Raw genomic sequence first — 11,049 nt, forward strand, 5'->3', positions numbered from 1 at the left:
GAATGTGCTACTTCAGCGTTACGATCCTATCGCCATAGGAAGGGGATTGGAACGGGTAAAGGTCCGTTGACAAATGCAGCTGTGGCGAGAATGATTTCGAAGTTCGAAGCCACGGGTTGTATAGACGATAGACGCCGTAGTGGCCGACCGAGCACAAGGCGTAATGCTGCTGAAACAGTTCAGGAAGAAATGGAGACTGTAGCGGGTTCGTCTATGCACGGGGAAGTCAGCGCTCGTGCAGTCGCACGTCGCACCGGCATTTCATACACTACTGTTTGGTTGGCACTTAACCGTACCCTATGATGCTATCCGTACAAAATCCATCGGCATCATGAACTGTTACATGGCGATTTAGTGAAGCGGACGGCATTTGCTGTGTGGGCGTCTCAAAAGATGGCGGAAGATGACGACTGGTTGAGTAACGTGTTGTGGACCGACGGAGCTCATTTCACGCTCCGAGGGTCTGTGAACGCCCACAACTGTAGAATTTGGGCTACCGAAAATCGTAGAACTGTCGTGGAAACTCCATTGCACTACGAGAAAGTCACGGTATGGATTGGATTTACCACATCTACCGTTATCGGGCCTTTTTTCTTCGAGGAAATCCGTGATTCTGGTTTTGTAACTGCTCCCGTGACGGGTGAGAGGTACGCCGGTATGTTACAGAATCGCATCATCCCCAGCCTGGCTGACAAACACCTGCTGGAACGTGCGATGTTTATGCAGGATGGCGCTCCATCCCATATTGCTAGACGCGTGAAAGATCTCTTGCGCGCGTCGTTCGGTAATGATCGTGTGCTCAGCCGCCACTTTCGTCATGCTTGGCCTCCTAGGTCCCCAGACCTCAGTCCGTGCGATTATTGGCTTTGGGGTTACCTGAAGTCGCAAGCGCATCGTGATCGACCTACATCTCTAGGGATGCTGAAAGACAAAATCCGGCGCCAATACCTCACCATAACTCCGGACGTGCTTTACAGTGCTTTACACAACATTATTCCTCGACTACAGCTATTGTTGAGGAATGCTGGTGGACATATTGAGCATTTCCTGTAAAGAACATCATCTTTGCTTTGTCTTACTTTGTTATGCTAATTATTGCTTTTCTGATCAGATGAAGCGCCATCTGTTGGACATTTTTTGAACTTTTGTATTTTTTTAGTTATAAGAAAACCCCGTGTCATTCCAAGCATGTGTGTCAATTTGTACATCTCTATCTACATTATTCCGTGATTTATTCAGTTTTCAAATTTATACTGACTTTTTGATCACCCGGTATGTATGCAGACTGAAGTGACGAATGAAAATTTCTACCAAGACCGGGATTCGGACGTGGGTCTCCTGCTCAATAGTCAGATACGCTGACCACTACTCCACCCTGTGCTTTGCACGGCTACGTGGACTACCTTAGCACGTTCCCCGCCTCTATCAATGTTTATACGTTTGTACAGTAGGCGGTTCACATTTAATTAATTGTTGTGAAGTAATAGGGCATGTGCTAAATAAATATATCTGAAGCGGCAGTGCAGGCATCGCTGCGGCCTGTGGCCTGCTGCTGGCGGGACAGACACGCGGACGCGGTGAGAGTCCTCAGCGGCCGCGACGATAGCCGCGGTGGCGCCGGGCAGGGGCCGATAAGGCGGCCAGGGGCCCGCGCGGCGCGCTCCATTAGCTGGGGGGACAGGCGGAGCAGCGGCCGGCTAATGGCCCGCCGTGACACGGCACGCAGGAATCCACGCGCCTTCCGGAGCGGAGCTGAGCTGACGTCAGCCGCGACACATCCGCGATACACGGCCGCAGCGTAGCGCCAAGCCGACCGCTGCTGAGGCGGGGAACGACTCGCACAGCCCACGCAGCGGCACCACTGACCATCCAGCCACGACACACCCAACACTGACGCCGTGGTGCTCACTCGCGTTCATAACCGAGGACGCTAATGTCCGTCGCTACGACGCACTGGTACAGGAGGTACTGGGTTCGAGTCTCTGAATACAAAAAATAATTCTCATCGTCTGTAATCGCCCAGTAGAGAGCTGACAGAATACAACTTATGATCGCGGGACTAAATGCCAGCATGCAAACAAATACAGGGTGCTAAAAAAAAAAAAAAAAAAAAAAAGAAAAAAGCAGGGGCAAGTGCGAGTAGGACTTGCGTTTTGAGGCTTTTGTACTAACTTAATTACCTATATACATATATAGTTCATCTACTGTTTTTGAAATGTTTCAAAACATATAACGTAACTGGTCGTATTTTTCATTGCATTTACTCAGAAGCTTACAGTCTTCACACAACCAAGCCACCGTCAACCTTAGCATCATATATATCAAAATGGAAGTTGTTATATCTAGAATGAGATTTCCCCTCTCCAGCGGTGTGTGCGCTGATATGAAACTTCCTGACGGATTAAAACTGTGTGCCGGACCGAGACTCGAACTAGGGACCTTATCCTTTCGTGGGCAAGTGCTCTACCATTTTTTTTTTCGGTATTGTTCGTTGCGCTTACACTGGGCGGACGTGACAAGACATCCGTTAAAGTTGATCGTTGATTCGTTTACTCAGTTTTTTTTTAGTTTTTTTTATTACAGAGGGCGAGCAGCCCTCTGACCGAACACGCTGAGCTACCGTGCCGGCAACCATCTGAGTGAGCTACCCAAACAAGCACGACTCACGCCCCGTCCTCACAGTCTTCATTTAACTGGAGATATTTCTGCAAAAACATTTGCCATGCAACGTTTGCATATGGGAAACAGGAAACTTCCGCTTCTTCCTGAAACACACGGTACATCAATCCAACCATACTTCTGTCAACTTCAGTCACGAACTGAAGTTCTTGAAAAGGAGTTTTTTTTTCGAACATCGTCAATGAATTCAGCAATGGGATATAGACCCTAGTTCACCATCAATTTATACCAATAAAAATAGCAGAATCTCATTATTATGAACTATATTTCATTTGTACATATTTTTCTGCAACGAATTATGGATTGTAGATCACACAGAGATCATCCTTTTTTTGTATGCAGAGGTAAATGAATAAAAGCAGGCAGAAAAACGTGTACCCGGTTTAGCTAGTTTGACATACATTTCAACTTTACCAGTACCGCTCCCTGAGAAAAAAAGGAGTTTTAACAGACGGACAATATCTTAATTTTATCCATTGTTTGCATTGTTTCTTCTGTGATTGTATTACTTTCATAATAATAAAGAACAACCGCCCTCAGGCACAAATCGTGATATTGTTAACGTGCACAATGCACTTCGAACCCTGGGGGCTCATCTTCAGGTGCTTTGACAGTCTATATCAACTTTATATTTCTTTTAATTCTGGGCCTGGCGGGGTCACATTGTTATATTACCTTATGAAATATAAGTTTATAAAACTATGATAAAACGAAATGTAACTTACTGTTTCTAGTAGCAGGTGTAAACATTCTGCAGAATCATACACCTACTACTAGAAACAGTAAGTACTTTTCGATTTATCATAGTTTTATAAACTTATATTTCATATGATCTTGCCAGGCCAAGAATTAAACGAAATGTAAAGTTGATGTAGACTGTCAAAGCACCTGGAGATGAACCCCCCCGGGTTCGACATACATTGTGCATGTTAACAAAAATCACGATTTCTGGCTGAAGGCAGTTGTTCTTTATTAATACGAGACGGATAATAAATGACGAAGATTTTTTGCAGTATAATTTCAAATTAATGATTTTCGGATTTTTTCTTTTACTTGTAGTGTGAAACAGTAGTTCTTGTCCAACTTCGTAATTCTAGGTCAACGTTTAGTATCCTCTAGGTTTTTGTCAATGAGTTTGCGTGATCGAAAATTTGTGACATAAATGACCGTAAGTTTGATTACATTGCATTTGAAGCTTAACTTTTTGATACTACCAAGATGTCATAGACCTTAGTATTTGACATAATTTTCAACTTGATACTTGTAACCTCTCTGAGGAAAGGAGCTCTTAGCAGGTGGACAGACGGGCGAACAACAAAGTGATCCCATAAGGGTTCTGGTTTTACCGAATGAGGTGTAAAACAGTGCAGAGTATCACATATTGGTGCGGGAGGTGCTATTGGTCAAAACTAATACAAAAATTCCTATAATTATATGTCCAGAAACCAATATATGTGAGATATGGCCGTTTTACTTGTTTCGAGTAACATGCAGTACTTTGTGGTGCAGGCAGGATTCACTAAAGAAGGTGTACTAAACTACCATAATACGTACATGTGGGCAGACGAAACTCCTCGAGAAGTCATGGAGGTGATGCATCACAGTCGCTTCAGTATCGCTGTGTGGACAGGTACCGTCGATGATAGACTCATGGGGCCACACGGTTTTTCCCGGCAGATGAACAGGTGCAGTGTATCTCCAACTTCTGCACGATGAATTACCAGTGCTTTGGAGAACGTTACCCCTCCAGAAAGACAACAACCGTGATTTATGCACGACGCAGTAGAGTCCGCACAGGATACGGTGCCCAATGAGAAGTGACCAGCTTTCGTCCAAGTGCTGGGCGAGTTCATTCGTTTGTTCGGAAGGGGAGGCCGACACTGTCTGCCACTTTTCCGTCACTCGGCGATTACAGAATCGAGGCGCACGCCTTGCAATCTTTCTCAAACGAATTTACGATTTACAGAAAGTATTCTGTAAAATATTTCCTTTTTACGCTACTTGTAGCTTTTGTAGGTCAGGTTCATTATGACGCCCCATCACTTCGTTAAAGGTGTTGTGATATACACGTGGAAGTAAGACACTGCGCGAAATTCGAAAATGTTCACAATGAAAAATAGGGTTCGCTATGATTTTACGTTTGGTGCATATTACATAATATGTTACCACGTATGAAATTTAGCTAACATATTGAATTTTTCTTTAAATTTGGGTGAAGGTCTCTATCTGTTACCAGTCTCTCGAAAATTGATCTGACGTAGCTGACTCATTTGTGATGGCCCTCGCCAGCGATAAGATGATGATGATGTCCCATACTCCGAGGAGCTAAGGGGAGAATGCGGGAGACCCGCACTGCCGACTAGGCAATGTCCTAGCGGAGCTGGTTTGCCATTGCCTTCCTCCGACCGTAATGGTGATGAATGATGACGACGACGACGACGTCACAACGACACCCAGTCATCTTGATGCAGGGAAAATCCCTGATCCCACTGGGAATCGATCCCGGGACCCCACGCGCGGGATGCGAGTACGCTACCGCAAGACCACGAGCTGCGGACAACATTCCCCATACTTCATAAAGGGTCTGAGTTACTGATATGAGACTGTTTTAAAGCCGGCCGGAGTGGCCATGCGGTTCTAGGCGCTACAGTCTGGAACCGAGCGACCGCTACGGTCGCAGGTTCGAATCCTGCCTCGGGCATGGATGTGTGTGATGTCCTTAGGTTAGTTAGATTTAATTAGTTCTAAGTTCTAGGCGACTGATGACCTCAGAAGTTAAGTCGCATAGTGCTCAGAGCCATTTGAACCATTTTTGAACTGTTTTAAAATTCTCTCACAATTGCGTCTGCACAAGATGTTAGTGAGGTGAGACTGTGCAAATTCACCTGTGTAGTAGTAAAAGAAGCGTATTTTAACGTGTCAACAAGAGAAATTTGCAGGTTTTACTCAGAATTGCCACTCATGTCATTTCTCTGAAAGCTACAACTGGTTAACAAGTCAGCCGAAAATAAATCGCTTCGTTTTCGGCGAAATTCTTTTTAGATGCTAACGAAAGTGGAGGTGACAATAGATCCTATTGAATGGTCACCATGGAAGTGCAGGCTTGGAGTGGGTCCCACTTAACATTTGCCCGCATCTCGTGGTCGTGCGGTAGCGTTCTCGCTTCCCACGCCCGGGTTCCCGGGTTCGATTCCCGGCGGGGTCAGGGATTTTCTCTGCCTCGTGATGGCTGGGTGTTGTGTGATGTCCTTAGGTTAGTTAGGTTTAAGTAGTTCTAAGTTCTAGGGGACTGATGACCTAAGATGTTAAGTCCCATAGTGATCAGAGCCATTTGAACCATTTTTGAAACACTTAATATTTACAAAAAATGTGAGTGTGGGCTTCAGTTTAGAACGGCACTTACCCTCCAGCACTCGGCATTTCCATTACAGCGCCTGCCTGCAGACCCTACCACCACCGGTCTCCCCATGTGTGCCCTGCCGTCTGCGCATTTACTGCCCAATGTATTCTGTACGGAATCTACGACACAATTTTCAATGGATCTTACGACACTATCTCACTGCAACTTTTCACGGGTGATGGGTTGGTCGAGGAGATCGGGTATTATGACCGCCGCATTCCCCGTACCTGAATCCATTGGATTTCTGGCTTTTCCGACATTTAAAGGCACCGATGCGTGGCCAACCCATCAACAATGTGCAGACGTTACAGGAGGATGTGACACAATCAGAATGTAGGCAGGTGTATTAGAAAGAATGCGTGATGCACTGCAAAGAAAGGCTGAAGGATGTGTCAGGATGCATGGTAACTATATGCAAAACTGCCAATAGTGTGCACTCATATGTCACAGAGAGATAAGAACTAGAGGATAGATTGGCCTATATCTGAACAGCTATTGGGTCATGGACATGCTCCTGTAGGAGAATGTGGCGCTGTTTTTTTAGATGCACTTTTAATCTCAATAGCCAACGCAAGCGAAGATCCTATTTGTGGAATATTTCCTGAGAGCGATTATTAACTAATCTGTCAATAGTTGCAGTATTTACATTATGCGACTAGTGTCGAACCTTACAGGTTCATTTTCAAGCCTAGCCTACTGAGGATGCACCGACAGTGCCTGATACTAAGAATGAACATCAAAGTGGCAATAAGAGTGAGGGATAGCGTGTTGTACTGGAAACCTGATAAAACCAACCTGGTTTCATTAAAAAAATGTGTTGCATTAATCTGAACCAAACATACGGTGAAAAGTGGACAAGTTTAGATGGACCAACTTCTTGACCCCACGGTTGCCAGATTTGCCTCCTCTAGAATTTTTCTTGTGTATGACATTCGGAAGAAGATCTGGTTGCACGAGATCTGGCTGCAGCAGAAATTATGCGACACACACCAGAGATTTTGGACCGTATGTATCGAAACGTGCGCCGCAAATACACCTTCTGCAAAGAACAGTAGGGTCTTCAGGTGGAATAGTTCCTGTACTGTACACCCATCAGAGCTCATTGTCCCCGCTGTGAAGTGGGAGATACCTGATCTTCGATGAGAATGCAGGCTTTCTCGGCGAATCTCGATGATAAAATCTTCTCGGGTTGACATCCGAGTCAATGCGTTGTTTCAGCAAGTTTCTTCCTTGCCATCTTCGAGCCCCTGATCTTCGACTTTGTTTTACATCCAAACAGTATATTTCCGGATGCGGGTTTATTAAGACCCCCCCCCCCCCCTACAACCACTAGAAGCCTGTAATAGGAATTGTGAAATAACCTTGTATACTCTGAGGTGACAAAAGTCATGCGATACCGCCTAACGTCGTGACAAATCTCCTTTTGGTGGGCGCAGTGCAGCAACTCGATGTGGCAAGGACTCAACAAGTCTTCGAAAGTCTCCTGCAGAAATACCGAGACGTGCTGCCCCTATAGCCGGAAGTGTTGCCGATGCAGGATTTTCTGCGCGACTTGACCTCTCGACTGTATCCTATAAATATTCGATAGGATCCATGTCGTGCGATCTGAACGGCCAACTCACTCGCTCAAACTGTCCAGAGCGTTCTTCAAACCAATCGTGAACAATTGTGGACTGGTGACAGGGCACATATGCGTCCGTAAAAATTCCATTTGCAGTTTGAATCGTGAAGGCCATGAATGGTTGCAAATGGTCTCCAAGTCGCCGAACTTGACCATTTCCAGTCAGTGATTAGTTCAGTTGGACAAGAAGACCTAGTCATTTCCACGTAAACACAGCCCACACCATTATGGAGCCACAACCAGCATTCACAGCGCCTTGTTGACAATTTGGGTCCATAGTTCCGTGAGTCTGCACCACACTCGAAGCCTACCATCACTTCATACAAACTGAAATCGGGACCCATCTGACAAGGGCGCGGTTTTACAGTCGTGTAGGGTCCAATCCAGGAGAGGCGCTTCGGGCGATGTCGTGCTGTTAAGCAAAGGCACTCGCGTCGCTCGCCATAGCCCACTAAAGCCAAATTTCGCCGCACTGTCCTAATTGATACAATCGTCGTACGGTCCAGATTGATTTTTTCAGTTATTTCATGTAGCGTTGGTTGTCTCTTAGCACTGACAAGTCTACGCAAACGCCGCTGCTCTCGGTCGACGACTGAAGGCCGTCGGCAACTGTGTTGTGGGTGGTGAGAGTCAATGCCTGAAATTGGGTATCCTCGGCACACTCTTCACACTGTGATTCTTGGAATACTGACTCGATTTCCAATACTGAATATCCCACGCGTCTAGCTCCAAGTACCATTCCACGTTCGCAGTTCGTTAATACTGTCGTCGACCATAATCGTATCGGAAAACTTCTCACATGAATCACCTGAACATAAATGACAGTTCCGCCAGTGCACCCCCGTTTTATACCTTGTGTACCTCATACTGCCTCCCATCTATGTATGTGCATATCGCTACCCCGTGACTTTTGTCGCATTAGTGTGTGGTCGGGAGGCTAAGACTCTCGTCTGGCCGTTATGCTACAAGCTGATGTTGCCACTGCAAGCAAACCCAATCTCTGACATAACGGTAACAAAGTATGATTGTCTTGGCAGATCCCGAGCCTGCGCCGTCCCCGCCTTCGTCCTCGGAGGGCAGCCGCGAGTCGTCGACGCCCGCGGCCGGCGCCACCCCCGCCAGCCACTGCGACGGGGACTCGGACCACGGAGGCGGCTGCGGCGCGGTGCCCGCCCCCGCGCTGGCGCCCGCCCCCGCAGGCGGAGGTGGAGGCGCGCCCTCGGACCACGACGACCTGGACGAGGCGGATGCCGAGGCGGAGGCGCCGCGGCGCAAGCAGCGCCGCTACCGCACCACCTTCACCTCGTTCCAGCTGGAGGAGCTGGAGAAGGCCTTCGCCAGGACGCACTACCCGGACGTCTTCACCAGGTGAGCGACCGCGCCGAGTGCTTTACTTTCCCGTGAGGGTAGTTTGGAAAGTCCTCGGGACAAAATAGAAAGAAACGACTAACTCAGTGAATTTTTTAGTTTTTCAATCTAGTCTCCCTGCACACTACTCCAGCTACATTCCAGTGCCTTGATCCCATGTCGAAAATTAGATTCCTCCAGCCCTGCAAAATATCCGTCAGCCTCGGCTGTCATTTCCTCGTTCGACGAGACTTTCCGTCCATCCAGGAACATTTTGAGTTTCGACAAGCGATGGAAATTTGATGGAGAGAAATGAGAGGAATAAGACGACTGCGGAACCAATTAGTGTCTTAGTTCATGTATTTTCACCACGCACCGACACTTCCGTGTGCGTGCGAATTCTTGATAAAAGATGACTTCCTTCCTCGCCAAACTTGGCCTATTTTCGCGTATTTTTTTCTGAAATTGGACCGGGAGGTTAACGTAGTATTGTCCCGAAATGGTCTGACCAGTGGGATGATACTCTATCACCAGAATCGCTTTTACCTCACATAAAACTGACTCCATGATCTGTCCGGCCGACGGTGTTCCCTCTACTTTCTTTGGTGGTGATGGTTCCCGTTGCTTCAACTGTTGTTTAGTTTTCGGTTTGTGATAGTGACCCATGTTTCGTCACGAAACGCGGCAATAAATCTCGATGCTTGCTCTGAAAACGGGTCAAATACTGTTCCGACATTTCCGTGCTGATGCATTTCTGATCCTGCGTCAAGGGGCACGGAACCCCTATAGCACATATTTTCCTCATTCCAGTTCCGCCGCCAAAATGTGATATTCTCGTTCTGATGACATCCCTGCAGATTCAGCAGTTCCTTGCCCTTCCAGTCGGCGATCCTCCATGACCAATCATTTCCGGGTTGATGGCACATCTTCGCCAACCACTATGCAGGTCGTCATGTAAGTTATCCCGACCAAATTTAAACTCATTTAGCAACTGGTGAATATGAAGGAGCAGAGTCCCCCAGTGTCTTCTGAAAATCGGCTTGAATTTCGTTTGGTTTCATACCTTTATTTACGAAGTTCTTAATCAGTGCTCGAATCTCGATTTTTTCCATCTCTATATAGGTCACTTTTTTACTCATAACGGATGACGTATGGTTACACGGGAACCTCTTTGAGCTAGTGGTGACATCCAGTGGTAATTCTGCAAATTTTTCAAACTAGCTTCGTATAAATCACATGATCCGCAAAACTGCTGTATTCTGTCATATTCTGCGACTTCAGCTTCCATTATTAATATAGGAGGAGGTTGTATGGACCAAAACAATAAAACAAAGAATAAAAAATTGTCTAGTGAACAAGGGCTATGAAGTGCACAACAAGAGCCATGGTCACTTGTTTAGTATAAGACATGTGTTTTACAGTGGCACAGATGAACAAGTGTTCAAGGCTCTTAAGCTATGCATGTTTACTGGACATTATTCATTGATTTCGCCCATATTACCACTTCTCAAAATGTGGAAATCAAAGAGTTTGCAGTAGAAGAGGTTTGTTTCACAGTACCGAAGATGAATAAATGCTCATAGCTCCTAACCTACTGATTTTAGAGCCCATATTTACTGGACTTTTTTGCTTCGAATAATCCCTGAATTTAAACTGTTCCTCCAGGGACACCTTCTATAGTTTACAATCAAATTTACAGATATGAAATGGAATTTGCTGATGGGATGGCAGAGTATTTGACATATACAATTTTCTAGTGATGTATGAAAACAATGTAGAAGCCACTTTTTTTTTAGATGGCGCAAATCTACGCGATTCATTTGAAGGTTAAATGTTTTTAAGTGTGTATGTGTGTGTGTATAGTGCAGCGAAGACCGCTCCTCGGGGGCTATTTCATGGTTGGCTATCTCATTTTAATGCCAGCTTAAGTATTATGTTGTGTGTCACTTCAGTGTTGATACTACGCTGATCTTGGCCGGAGAAGGGGGAGGAAAGGGGAGAG

The 11,049-nt window shown here is 46.1% G+C and overlaps 1 protein-coding gene across 1 annotated transcript in view; it reads left to right on the forward strand.

Annotated features, from left to right (window-relative positions):
* The window catches only part of LOC126455756 (retinal homeobox protein Rx-like), a 232,576-nt gene extending 223,504 nt beyond the window's left edge, over positions 1–9,072 (forward strand). Inside the window, exon 2 of the mRNA XM_050091522.1 lies at positions 8,738–9,072. Coding sequence (XP_049947479.1) covers positions 8,738–9,072 — 335 coding nt within the window. The remainder of the gene's footprint in view (positions 1–8,737) is intronic.
* Positions 9,073–11,049: the final 1,977 nt, after the last annotated feature.

Source organism: Schistocerca serialis, chromosome 2 (assembly GCF_023864345.2).
Source record: "Schistocerca serialis cubense isolate TAMUIC-IGC-003099 chromosome 2, iqSchSeri2.2, whole genome shotgun sequence".
Lineage (NCBI taxonomy): Eukaryota > Metazoa > Arthropoda > Insecta > Orthoptera > Acrididae > Schistocerca > Schistocerca serialis.